The sequence below is a fragment of the Peromyscus eremicus genome, chromosome 23 (genome assembly GCF_949786415.1).
Source record: "Peromyscus eremicus chromosome 23, PerEre_H2_v1, whole genome shotgun sequence".
NCBI classification, from domain to species: domain Eukaryota; kingdom Metazoa; phylum Chordata; class Mammalia; order Rodentia; family Cricetidae; genus Peromyscus; species Peromyscus eremicus.
In genome coordinates this window covers 14,598,995-14,611,854 of record NC_081438.1, presented here as the reverse complement: position 1 = coordinate 14,611,854, position 12,860 = coordinate 14,598,995, and the positions used below count along the sequence as shown (strand labels likewise).

General features: G+C 49.0%; 1 protein-coding gene across 1 annotated transcript in view; it reads right to left on the bottom strand.

The window, feature by feature from the left end:
• Positions 1-12,209, bottom strand: part of Tctn2 (tectonic family member 2) — a 26,432-nt gene extending 14,223 nt beyond the window's left edge. The window contains exons 1-9 of the mRNA XM_059249383.1: positions 12,011-12,209; positions 11,746-11,853; positions 11,015-11,091; positions 9,352-9,547; positions 6,442-6,542; positions 5,125-5,321; positions 4,183-4,306; positions 2,859-3,000; positions 167-232 (exon numbers count right to left, since the gene is read on the bottom strand). Coding sequence (XP_059105366.1) covers positions 167-232; positions 2,859-3,000; positions 4,183-4,306; positions 5,125-5,321; positions 6,442-6,542; positions 9,352-9,547; positions 11,015-11,091; positions 11,746-11,853; positions 12,011-12,092 — 1,093 coding nt within the window. The 5' untranslated portion in view covers positions 12,093-12,209. The remainder of the gene's footprint in view (positions 1-166; positions 233-2,858; positions 3,001-4,182; positions 4,307-5,124; positions 5,322-6,441; positions 6,543-9,351; positions 9,548-11,014; positions 11,092-11,745; positions 11,854-12,010) is intronic.
• Positions 12,210-12,860: the final 651 nt, after the last annotated feature.

The window sequence follows — 12,860 nt, the reverse complement described above, 5'->3', positions numbered from 1 at the left end:
AGAGGCAGGAGGATCTCTGTGAGTTCGAGGCCAGCCTGGTCTATATAGGGAGTTCTAGGGCAGCCAGGGCCACATAGTGAGACCCTGTCTCAAGAATAAAATCAAATAGAAAAGAAACAGCACCTGCGTTTTGTAGAAGTGGCATGAACATGTAACACTGATGTACCTGGACCAGAGATGAGCTTGTCCAGGTCAGTGGCTTCCTCATAGGTTACTGTGGGTGTGACCAGGCCTAAAAGAACACAGAATTAATGTTGTTTTCATTTCAACACTGTGGCTGAGCCTTAATCTACTGCTATTTCAGCCAGCAATTGAGACTCCGAAGTTACCAGCCTGCTTCTCTGGTGATGGCCCAGCCACTCAGGCTGCAGCCTGGCGGGGATTCTGTTCCCGCAGGCACGGTCTCGAACGGCCTCTGCTGTTGACACTAAAAGTAGCTTTAACTAGATCTCTATCGCTCTATTTACACATAAGACTCAAAGGCTGGGGTGAAAACCTGCTAGCTCAGAGAGGTTGAGTAGCAACTAGCTGACTTCTCTCCTCGCTGGCATCCCCCAAAGATCTCATCCTTCTGCTCCACCAAACAAAAAGAGCTGCACCACTCCAGATCCACTCCCTCCTTCTGGTGCATCTCGATCTCTCCCAGATGCCCTCTGGTGCTCTGTGATTACTTTCAGTCAACTAGCTGCTAACTCAGCCTCCTGATCCAAGGTTAATTCTACTTAATTAACGCAAATGCAAACTGTTCACAGTATGATTGAATATCCCCCTACAAATTAACTTCCACAGCGACATGTGATCTATCACGGGTGCCATTCCCCTATTTACAGGAGGCTTATTGAGGTAACTGGGAGCCAGGCTTTGTGACACACACCTGTAATCCCAGCAGTCACAAGGTAGAAGGATCAGGAGTTCAAGGTCATCTTTATCTATATAGTGATTTCAAGGTCATCCTAGGCTATACTATCTCAACAAAAAGAAAAGAAAAGGGCGACTGTGCAGCCATGCCTGTGGTGAGGTCCGGCACCCTTTCTCTCCTCCTACATCGTCAGAGGCTGAGGTCCCTCTGCTCCTGGTACCTCACTGTACCTACAAACAGTGCTGCTCTGTAAGAAGAGCTGTGGCAAGGAATGAACACAGAGCAGTCCCTTTGGAAGAGTCTGTGTCCCCTCAGATAGTCAAATAAACTCCGTGGCATGGCAACCCCGCTCTATATCCCACAAAATTGTGTCCCCAAATGCTCACTCCATCCCTGGTCACAAAACCAAAAGGTGGCAACAGGCCAAGTATCCATCAGCCCACCAATGGACAAAGAAATGTGGCTGAGCCACAGAGTAGGATACACTCGTTGGCCCTAAAAAAAGAAAAAAGAAAATGTGAGACACACGTGCTTTCAAAAGGTGATGCTACATTTGGGCGGTGGTGGCACACGCCTTTGATCCCAACATTCTCAAGGCAGAGGCTGGCAGGTCTCTGAGTTCGAGGCCAGCCTGGTCTACAGAACGAGTTCCAGGACAGCCAGGGATACATAGAGAAACCCTATCTTGGAAAAAAACAAAACAAAACAAAAGCCCCAAAAAACAAAAAAGATGATGTTAAGTGAAAGAAGCAGGTCAGGAGGGCCACAGAGCAAAGTGCAGGGAGAAGAGGAAGCCCGGGTGAGTGAGGTCCTGAGTGAGGGTGTACTTGGACATGAGCATGGACTCCAAGATCAACTGGCCCATGGGAAATTAGCAAAGCCATCAGGTATACAGGCCAGGTTCAAAAAAGAAAAAAAAAAAAAGGCAGCCGGGCGGTGGTGGCTTTAATCCCAGCACTCAGGAGGCAGAGGCAGGCGGATCTCTGTGAGTTCGAGGCCAGCCTGGTCTACAAAGCGAGTTCCAGGAAAGGCGCAAAGCTACACAGAGAAACCCTAGCAACATGTTTGGATACAAGTTTAACTAAAAAAAAAAAAAAAATCAGTATAGAAATGACAAATGATCTGAGAAGGAAATCAGGGCAGCAATACCCTTCACTGTAACCACAAAAAAAAGGCAAAACTTTCTGAGTGTGAGTGTTTACAAACCGTTCATCTGTATGTGAAGAGCCTAGCAGCTGTACCTTCCTCCTGGATAGTCAGAGCCCGAGACCACTGTCTATAGAGACCTACAGAGACTAGCTAGCCTCCCCCTGTGATGTACCTAATATAGCTGAGGCTGCAGGTTATTCTATATAGTGGCAGTTAGAGGACCCGACCTGACCTATCCCAGTTTCTCAGTTCACATGAGTCTGTCTATCCTTCTGCGGTCCCTCCCCACCCCTAGGGAGGGTTTCAGGATCCAGCTGCAAAGGAATGGTTCCATCGATGTGGAATGCAGAGACAGCCAAGTGCTCAGTGGCTCATTGCTGAGAAGATGCTGACTCTCTCTGCCGGTACTGAAAGATCTGGGGCTCCTCAGGAGTGTAGGGTACACAGTATTGTACAGAAAGCCAGTGGCACTCACGTGACATTATGGAGACCTAACTTAACTGAAAATAAAGATAGGGGGGCTCAGTGCTTGATCTGGGGTAGATGGGGCTCAGTGCTTGGTCTGGGGTGAGTGGGCCTCGGTGCTTGATCTGGGGTGATGGGGCTCAGTGCTTGGTCTGGGGTGAGTGGGCCTCGGTGCTTGATCTGGGGTGATGGGGCTCTGTGCTTGCTGAGAGGAAAACACTGACCACATGTGCAGGGTGCTGTTCAGACAGACTGCACTTCTCCCGTGGAAAACACCCTCCTCAATCAACAGATGAGCCATAACAGACGCTGAGCCAGAGGCTTACACACAGGGGAGGGAGGGCTTCCCTATTACCACCCCGTTCTAACCGCAAAGGCAGCCTACCTCCCGTCGTGCGGATCTTCACATTCTCAGGGACAACGCCATCTCGCTCTTGGTGCACTTCCAGATTGATGGTACATTTAATATCAAAATTCCTCAGGAAAGCCACTGGGGCATCCTGCAGACACTGCCCCGCTAGGGACACCTGAGGGCAAGGGACAAATACGGTACACCGATTTCTCCTTCCCGTCTTGAGAGCATTCCCAAGCGTGGTGCTCAAGCCTGCGATCCTGCGCACTTGGGGGCGCTCAGGCAGGACTGCTCTAAACTCAGGACCGGTCTAGGCTACAGTGCGCCACCCTGCTTCAAAGCTACCCGACTCCAAGTTGCTTTCCGCTGCCCACTGCTACTGCTGGACAAAGTCAAGTTAGGACTCAAGGTGACCAGTTTCAGGGAGTCAAAATCTGGAAGCCACTACTCAGCCAAGTCCTTCTCTCATACGCTCGGGGAAGGGCCCTGGCCCTGTCCACGAACAAGTCAAGACTATATTCAACCTTAGCGCTCCCTCAGCACAACCTGAATTATATTGAGGGAGGTGGGCAAGTCAGGGCCCCACACGGAATAACAATAAACTCTACGGCTAAGGACCACCTCCTGCCCCCAGAGAGTTTCAATAACATAAAAAGTTTCACAGGAAGCCGGGTGGTGGTGGTGCACGCCTTTAATCCCAGCGCTCAGAAGGCAGAGGCAGGAGGATCTCTGCGAGTTCGAGGCCAGCATGGTCTACAGAGGAAGTTCCAGGACAGCCAGGGCTACACAGAGAAACCCTGCCTCCAAACAAACAAACAAAAAGTTTCACAGGAATAACAAACTGTCATGCATCCCACGCTTTCCTCCCACAGGCATGATGTCCTACTAATGATGGACTTGAGAAAAAAAACAAAGATTTCCCAAAAGACTTTCTAGCCTTCAAGGATGTTTCAACATTCCGAATGTTATACACAGTCACATACTTAGAGCTTCTTAGAAATTGCTGGGGCTGGGGATGTAGCTTGGCGGTAGAGCACTTGACTGGAGTACACAAGGCCCTCAGTTCCAGTCCCAGCACCACAAAAACACAAAACACCAAAAGGGAATGAAGTGGAGCTTGACCACCGCCTCTGAGGAATCTGCACAGAGACTCCTGGTGTTGTTATACACGCTGTGACTTAGTGAAGACGGGTGTGTGTGTGTGTGTGTGTGTGTGTGTGTGTGTGTTAAGAATGAGTCTTTTCAATCTAGAGACTGTTAGTAGTCAACGCACAGGAGGAAAATCAGCTGCTTAGGAGGAGAGTCTTACAGTTGGACGACACTAGTTAAATCCGAGCGTTGAAACTGAAGGCGTTACCTGAGGGACGGTGAAATACCCCGTCGTGGTCATGATGGGATCTCCTTGTTTGTAACCGGCATCCATGAAGTCTCTTAGGTCGAGGAACAGATGGGCTTCGAAGGCAGGGTCATGTCTGGGGGAACTGCAAGTTGGTAAGAGAGATTATGCATGGGCCCAGGGTGTTTGCTTAGCCTGCACTTAGGCTCAAGTTCCATTCCCCCCCCCCACCCTACCCCACCTGCACCCTTAAAAAACAAAAAAAGATGATTAAAAACACTATAATGATCTGCTGAGACACAAATCACCCTTTAATGCTTCCTCTTTGCTTTGATACAGGGGCTCATGCAGCCCAGGCTGGCCTCAAACTCTCTATATAGCCAAGAATGACCTTGAACTCCTGATCCTCCATCTCTGCCTCCTGATTGCTGGGGTTTCAGGAATACAACCCCAACCCCAGCTCTTCTTTGTTTTATTTACAAAGATCATAGTTGTAAATTTTTCAGTGAGGGTTGTGTGTGTGTGTGTGTGTGTGTGTGTGGCAGTGACAGTGGCGGTGGCGGTGGTGGCGGAAGTGGTGTTGCACGCCTTTAATCCCAGCACTCAGGAGGCAGAGGCAGTCGGATCTCTGTGAGTTCGAGGCCAGCCTGGTCTATAGAGTGAGTTTCAGAGCAGCCAGGGACAGAGAAACCTTGTCTCAAAACAACAACAAAGATACTAAACTATAAAACACAGAAAGTTCAAGTCCCTGAGGGGCCCTGGCTCCTTCACCCATGCCGGAAAGTCGTTGCCAACAGCCGGCTGGATCTGCTGGGGTTTTTTCTCAGTTCTTTCCGACACTTTGGGAGAAATGGCCTCGCTAACGGCAACCCAGTGAGGAAAAACATGTGACCCAAGTCAAGGGCCGGTAAAGGAAACCTGGCGAGCCTAGGAAGCAGGCCCCTCCCGGCAGCAGCTGCTCACATGGCGCCGTGGTAGAAGTGCCCGAGGAACGGAGAGGTGGAAGGGGGTGACAGCACACAGAGGAAGGGGAACCAGTCAGGGGTCTCGTGGGCAGTGCCAGCCTCACACAACTGGTGGGAGGGAGGGTTGACGTCCCCTCCAAACACGCCGGAGAAGCAGGTCTGCTGGAACAGCTCTCGCACCTCCGGCTGGCAGTCCTTGAAAATGGAGAAAAGGACAGTGAAGGCACCCTCAGCGCCAACTGCAACACCGGCCGCTGCTCGCAGCAGCAAGCACGACCACACAGCCCCTGAGGCCACCGGCCTGCGACCCAGCAGCCAAGAAATCAATGCATCTCAACCACATACAATCATGTTTGTGCAAAATTCCCTGGGTACTATCGAGCATGCTTCTCATTTCTCTTAAATTTAAGATTTTAAGATACGTATTAGAAACTGGGTGTGGTGGTTTGTGCCTACAATCTTGGCACTCAGGAAAGATGAGGCAGGAGGATTGCCTTACGTTTGAGGCCAGCCTAGATTACACGGTGAGACCTTGTCACCAAAAAATAAAATAAAATAAAATTAAAAAAGGTGTGTGTGTGTGTGTGTGTGTGTGTGTGTGTGTGTGTGTGTGTGCATGCACGTGACTCAGCATGTCAAGGTGCTTGCTGCCAAACCTGAGTTTGATTCCTGGAACCTCCTACAAGCTGTTCTCTGACCTCCACATGTACACTGTGGCAAAAGCCTCTATAACTGCCCCCAACACACACACACCACACCATTCGCCACAAATAAATAAATGTAATAAAAATTCTATAGTAAGATTAAAAGCATCCTTTAGCTATAGCTTTCCCAAACGTGACTTTACCCAAAGACATAGACTTTTTTCTCTTTCCTCCACAAACTACAGACTCTACCAGAAGAGAAAATACTCAATTCAAACACAATTTGCAAGCCAGGCGGTGGTGGCGCACGCCTTTAATCCCAGCACTCGGGAGACAGAGCCAGGCAGATCTCTGTGAGTTCGAGGCCAGCCTGGGCTACCAAGTGAGTTCCAGGACAGGCACCAAAACTACACAGAGAAAATCTGTCTCAGAAAAACAAAACAAAACAACAACAACAACAACAACAAAAAAAAAACCCCACAATCTGTAACTCGGAGGTAGAGGAAGGAAGATCAAGAGTTCAAGGCCCTCTCTGCCACACTGAGAGTTCCAGGCCAGCTTGGGCTACATGAGACCTTATCTGGAAAACAAACAAACCAATGATTTAAAAATGAAACACTGCTGGTGTTTCCCAAATGCTCTCAGGTAGCCTGGTAACAGAAAGAACTCACTTGGTCACAGCAGCAGCGGATGTCACAGGCCTTGGCTGTCAAGTCGCAAGGGCAGGGACCCAGAGGATGATAGACTTGGTTAGGAATGACAGTCGTGTTATCTGAAAAGCACACGTGGGCAGAAAAAGATCAGCTACGAAGCAGTTCCACAAAGCATGGACACATTTTTGAGATTCACAAAAAGGCTGAATCATGATGTATAAGAGTGTGTGTGTGTGTGTGTGTGTGTGTACATGCGTGTGTGTGTGTGTGTGTGTGTGTGTGTGTGTGTGCACATCATGTGTGTGGAAGCAGAGTCTGAAGTCAGATATTTTCTCTCCACCTTAGCTGCTGTTGGTTTTGACTCAGGATCTCACTATATAGGCCTGGCTGGCCTTGAACTCAGAGAGATCCACTTGTCTCTGCCTCAAGAGAGCCAGGACCACAGGTGTGCACCACCATGCCAGGTATTCCACCTTACATTTCTAAAGCAGAGTTTCTCACTGAACCTGGAACTCCCTGACTTGGCTAGGCTGGGTGGACATGGGAACCTAGTATGGAAAATACTTCAAAGACTTATTTTGGCTGGGTGATGGTAGCGCACACCTTTGATCCCAGCACTCAGGAGGCAGAGGCAGGAGGATCTCTGTGAGTTCAGGGCCAGCCTGGTCTACAGAGTGAGTTTCAGGATAGCCAAGGATACACAGAGAAAACCTGTCTCCAAAAAAAATCTATTTTGAATTATGTGTGTGTGTGTGTGTGTGTGTGTGTGTGTGTGTGTGTGTGTCTGTATACATGAGTGTGGGTGCCAGGTGAGATCATTGGAACCTCTGAAGCTGGAGTTCCCCATCTGTGAGCTACCCAATCAAGGAGCTGGGAACTGTATCTGGGTCCTCTGGAAGAACATGCACCCTTCATCCCTGAGCATCTGCGGCCCACAGAGGAAAACACATTCAAAGCAAGGACCTCCTGCAAGTATTTTCCTCTTTACCAGCTTTCTCCAGGAGCTTGCCGAAAGACACACTAGATATGTTCTCGGCTCGTTTTGCATTTTAAGCATTAAAAAAAAAAAAAAAACTGCTTTCTTCAGAAAGATTCCTTTTTCTTCCCTTAAAAAATGTTTGAGCTGGGTATGGTGGCTCGTACCTGTCATCCTAGCACTTGGGAGGCAAAGGCAAAGGTCAGGAGCTCAGGCTAGCCTCGGGTGTGCTCCAGGTCATCCTGGGCTATGTGAGTCTCTGTCTCAAAACACCAACTGAAGGCCGGGCGGTGGTGGCGCACGCCTTTAATCCCAGCACTTGGGAGGCAGAGCCAGGCGGATCTCTGTGAGTTCGAGGCCAGCCTGGTCTACAGAGTGAGTCCCAGGAAAGGCGCAAAGCTACACAGAGAAACCCTGTCTCGAAAAACCAAAAAAAAAAAAAAAAACACCAACTGAAATTAGGGCATGGTGGTGCACACCCATGATCCTAGCATTCAGTCTCTGAGGTAGGATGATTTTGAATTAGAGTCTAACCTTAGCTCAGTAAGATCAAGTCCAGCCACAGCTACACAGGCAAGAGATGCTGGAGCCTGCTGCAGGCAAGAGAACCATGGTGGGCGCACTTACAGCAAGCAGCCCTCACGGCTTTTTGTTTGTTTGTTTGTTTTTGTTTTTTAAAGAAACATGGTATTATGATGTAGCTCAGGCTGTCCTCAACTTACTATGTAGCCAAGAACGACCTTGGATTTCCTAATCCTCCTGCCTCCGCCTCCCAGTGCCGGGATTTCAGACAAGCATGACCTTGCTCAGTTTTCTGCATTGCTGGGAATTGAACCCACAGCTTTGTGTGTGCTAGGCAGGCACTCTACCACATGAGCTGCGCCCACAGTCCCTTCTTTTTTTTGAGTTTTAGAAAGAAGTTTATTATAGATTCATAGGTGGGAGCTTAAGAGGGAGAGAGAGCCGTATCATTGAGCGAGGCTCAGAGGTCAGCCACATGGTGGACCAGCAGCCACATAGAGAATGCATGCTTAGGCTCCTGCCATCATCTGAACAGCAGAAGAAGAGAAGAGAAAGGAGTGCTGGGCCCTTTCGAGTCAGCACTGAGAAAGGCGGCCAGCCTCCATTAGTGTTTGATCAATAATATCTTAAGTACAGCCACGGGGATCAATGCATGGAAACAAATTATACCTTCTCCCCAAAGGACATAAAGTGGTTACAAAAGATGTGTCAGGAGAGCCAGACGTGTGTGTGTGTGTGTGTGTGTGTGTGTGTGTGAATTTGAGACAGGGTCTCTCTATGTAGCTTTGGTTGTCTTTGAACTCACTATGAGACCAGGCTGGCCTTGAACTCACAGACATCTGCCTGCCTCTGCCTCTGCCTCCCAAGTGCTGAGATTAAAGGCATGCACCACCAGCCCCTTGGCTAGATCTTAATTAAATAAAATGATACAAAGCAAAAACCTCAAAAACAAACAAAAACAGTACATTTAGGAAAGCAGGAGAGATTCAAAAGTTGAGTCTAGGTGTCTGGAAAGCTGGCTTAGTGGTCAAGAGAACCCTCTGTTCCTGCAGAGGACCTGGGATCTGCATGTAATCCCAGGTACTTGGGATCTGATGCCCTCTTCTGGCCTCTTCAGGGTCCTGCACACACACAGTACACATATACTCACCCAAACACACACACACATACATACAAAATAAAAAAAAAATTAACTCAGGAGGCAGGGGCAGCAGATTTCTGTGAGTTCAAGGGCAACCTGGTCTACATAGTGTGTTCTAGGCCAACTAGGGTTACACAGTGAGACCCTGTCTCAAAATAAACAACAACAAATCAAAATAACAATAACAAAAACAAAATAACAACCAGAGAGTCCCATCTCGTAACTGCCCACACTACACAATCTTCAGATAGTGACAGACAGAAATGTTTTGACCATAGATGTCTCTTGCCTGATGCACTGTGGGTCACAGACGTGTTGGGGTAAATCTCCGCCTGAATGAGCAGGTGCGCCAAACAGGATGCATTGTGGGAGGCGGAAACCAGCAGAGTCTGCACGACGCACGGGAGCTCTGCGAAGGAGGTGGTCCCGTTCGGGGCGCACCAGTGAGGACCCCTCTTCCACCGCACTGTCACTTCCAGCCCGCTCTGAAAGGAAAACATGGCTGTGACTCACCCTGAGCAGCTGTAATGATGAGAACGCGTCACAGGACACACTGTAAACGCACTCGTGAGCCTTGCTTCGCTTGACCAAAGAGTCGGATACAAGGTGGTTCATTTCACAGAAGACCTGATGATAGGAGAATGGCCACACCCCCTTCACTTTCAACCAATCTGTGGTACCCAAGTGCTGGACCTTTTTTTATGATTACTTTTGTTATGTAGTGTGTATGTGTGTGTGTGTTATTTAGCGAGTGTATATATATACATGCACATGCATGATGCTGGGACTGATGTAGGTTTTCACACATGCCGGACAAGAACTCTACCTACTGAACCATAGTCTCAGCTGAATTTCTGATTTTTATTTTTATTTTGGTAGGGGGTGTTTTTTTTTGAGACAGGGTTTCTCTATGTAGTTCTGGTGCCTGTCCTGGAACTCACTCTGTAGCCCACGCTGTCTCTGCCTCCCGAGTGCTGGGATTAAAGGCGTGCGCCACCACTGCCTGGTTTGAATTACTGATTTTTAAAATTTTTTTATTTTTATTTATAATTGTGTTTGTATGTGTACGCGCCGTGTGTGTGTTTGTGTGTGTGCGCGCGCACGTGTGTGTGTGTGTGTGTGTGTGTGTGTGTGTGTGTGTGTATACCAACAGTGACCCAAAAAGAATGCTAGATGCTTGGGAATGGAGGGATGGCTCAGAGGTTAAAAGCACTGGCTGCTCTTCCAGAGGACCTGGGTTCAATTCCCTACACCCACATGGCAGCTCACAACTGTCTGTAACTCCAGTTCCAGGGGATCCGGCACCCTCACACAGACATACATGCAGACAAAACACCAATACACATAAAATAAAAATAAATAAATAATTCCTAAAAAAAAAAAAAAATGCTGGATCCCCAGAGCTAGAGTTACAGGTATTATTAGCCACCAGTACTAGGAACTGGCCTCTGGCTCTTTCTTTGGAAAGAACTCTTTTTATTTTATTTTTTTATTTATTAAGTATACAGTGTTCTGTCTGCATGTGTCCTTGCAGGCAGAAGAGGGCACCAGATCTCATTACAGGTGGTTGTGAGCCACCATGTGGTTGCTGGAAAATGAACTCAGGACCTCTGCAAGAGCAGTCAGTGCTCTTAACCACTGAGCCATCTCTCCAGCCCTGGAAAGAACTCTTAACCACTGAGCCATGTACACAGCTCCATTTCCAGATTTTCTTTTTCTTTTTTGAGACAGGATCTCCCTGTGTATCTCTGTCTGCCGTTGAACTTGCTATGTAAACCAGGCTGACCTCAAACCCATCTGCCTGTTTCCAGAGCGCTGAAACAAAAGGTGTGCACCACCATCTCCATCCCCATTTCCTAATCTTATACACACACACACACACACACACACACACACTTACAGCCCTGCACAAAGCCTAAACAGGAGGCCTCTACAGGTGCCTCAGGTCTTACCACACCGGGGCTCACGGTCACATTCCAATCTCCTGTATCATTGCTGAGACCACCACAAGTAGGAAATGGCAACACTCCTAAGGGAGAAATTAACGCAAGGCATCAGAGTCCTAGTTCTCCTTTGTCAATGGGATAAAGATAGATGCTAATGTTCTTATGAGAACCCTGAGGTGCTGTGTGGGAATCTCAGGGGGCTAGCTCAAAGAATACTGTACAATGTTTTTTTCTTTGGAAAAAAAACAAAAAAACGGGCTGGAGAGATGGCTCAGAGGTTAAGAGCACTGCTTGCTCTTCCAAAGGTCCTGAGTTCAATTCCCAGCAACCACATGGTGGCTCACAGCCATCTGTAATGAGATCTGGTGCCCTCTTCTGGCCTGCAGGGATATGTGCAGACAGAACACTGTATACATAATAAATAAATAAATCTTCAAAAAAAAAAAAAAACGGAAAGAATGTGGAATAAATTAAAAAACAACAACAACAACAAAAAAAGTCTCACTCTGTAGACCAGGCTGGCCTGGAACTCGCAGACCCACCTGCCTCTGCCTCCTCAGTGTAAGGCGTGTGCATGCCATGCCTGGCTTGTTGGCCACTTTTATTTCAAGCTCCCGTTTCTAGAACCTGTCCCCGGGGCCTCTTTGTTCTACAACACACAGAGACACTGCCTTTCTTCCCCACCCCAGCAGCTCTGCGGGCAGCCCCCGCCCTCCCAAGAAAAGCCAGACTCTTACCTTTCTCGACCTGCAGCGGAGTCAGAGACACGGTGACATCCTCGCCGCCTCCGACCAGGGACGCGCTGACCTCCGGGCTGGACATTCGGATGAAAGGTGGGATGAAAACTAGGAAAGAAGGAAGGGTGCGGGGAGGGTTTAGCCAGTGCAGAACCTCTGCCTGGGGTGCGCGTGCTGGCTTTTTAGATGGCCCTGGCTTCCGGGATCCTAGGAGCTCCAGGTTCCCTCAGCCTGGGCCATGCAGGCCATACCCCGCCATACACACCCGGGTCCCCACGCAGCGGTCCTAGGACGTCCTGCAGCAGGAGGAGCCCCCACGTGAGGCCGAGCGGTGACAGAGATCCCATCCCGGGGCCAGATCAGCCTCACAAGCCCGCAGAAGTCCGGAGGACAGAAAGCTGCCGTCTTCGCCGCCCGGCCGACGCCATGTTGCCAAGCTGAACGCCCGCAGCCATGGCAACCACCAATCGGCGATAGGCATGTCGTGATTGGTCCAGGTCAAGAGAGCCCGCGTCTACACGTTTAGCGAAAGTACCAAAAGCCATGGCAACCACCAATCGGCCAGCGGCGCTCCATGATTTGTTCAGAGTAAGAGTTCCCGCTCTCCGATCCTGGCCCTGCCCACCAAGCCTGTTCATTTTGCAACTCTGTGCTCCCGGTGGACACCGTGGGTTCTTTCCATCCAAGATGTGAAGAAACCACACTGCGGGGCTGGAGACATGGCTTGGAGGTTCAGAGCACTTGCTGCTCTTGCAGAGAGGATCAGAGTTCGGTTCCCAGCACCCACGTTGTTGCTCACTTCCAGTAACTATAGTTCCAGGGGATTTGATGCCTTATTCTGGCTTCCTTAGTCACTTCACTGCATGCCCATGGTGCACATACACACATCCAGGCAAACAATCACACACAAGAAATAAAACCTATTGGTATCAGAATTGTACATGGGTAGGGGAGTAGAGGGGTGTTCTATGTCCAAGGCAGTAAATTTTAAAGAGTTGTAGTTTGCCAGGTTCGTGTTAGTTCTTCCAGGAAACAGCATGCCATTCCTCAAAGACCGCTGTACGTTTACACAGCATCGCAGCCATGGTTCTGGATACTCCTGTGTCGAGGCCACC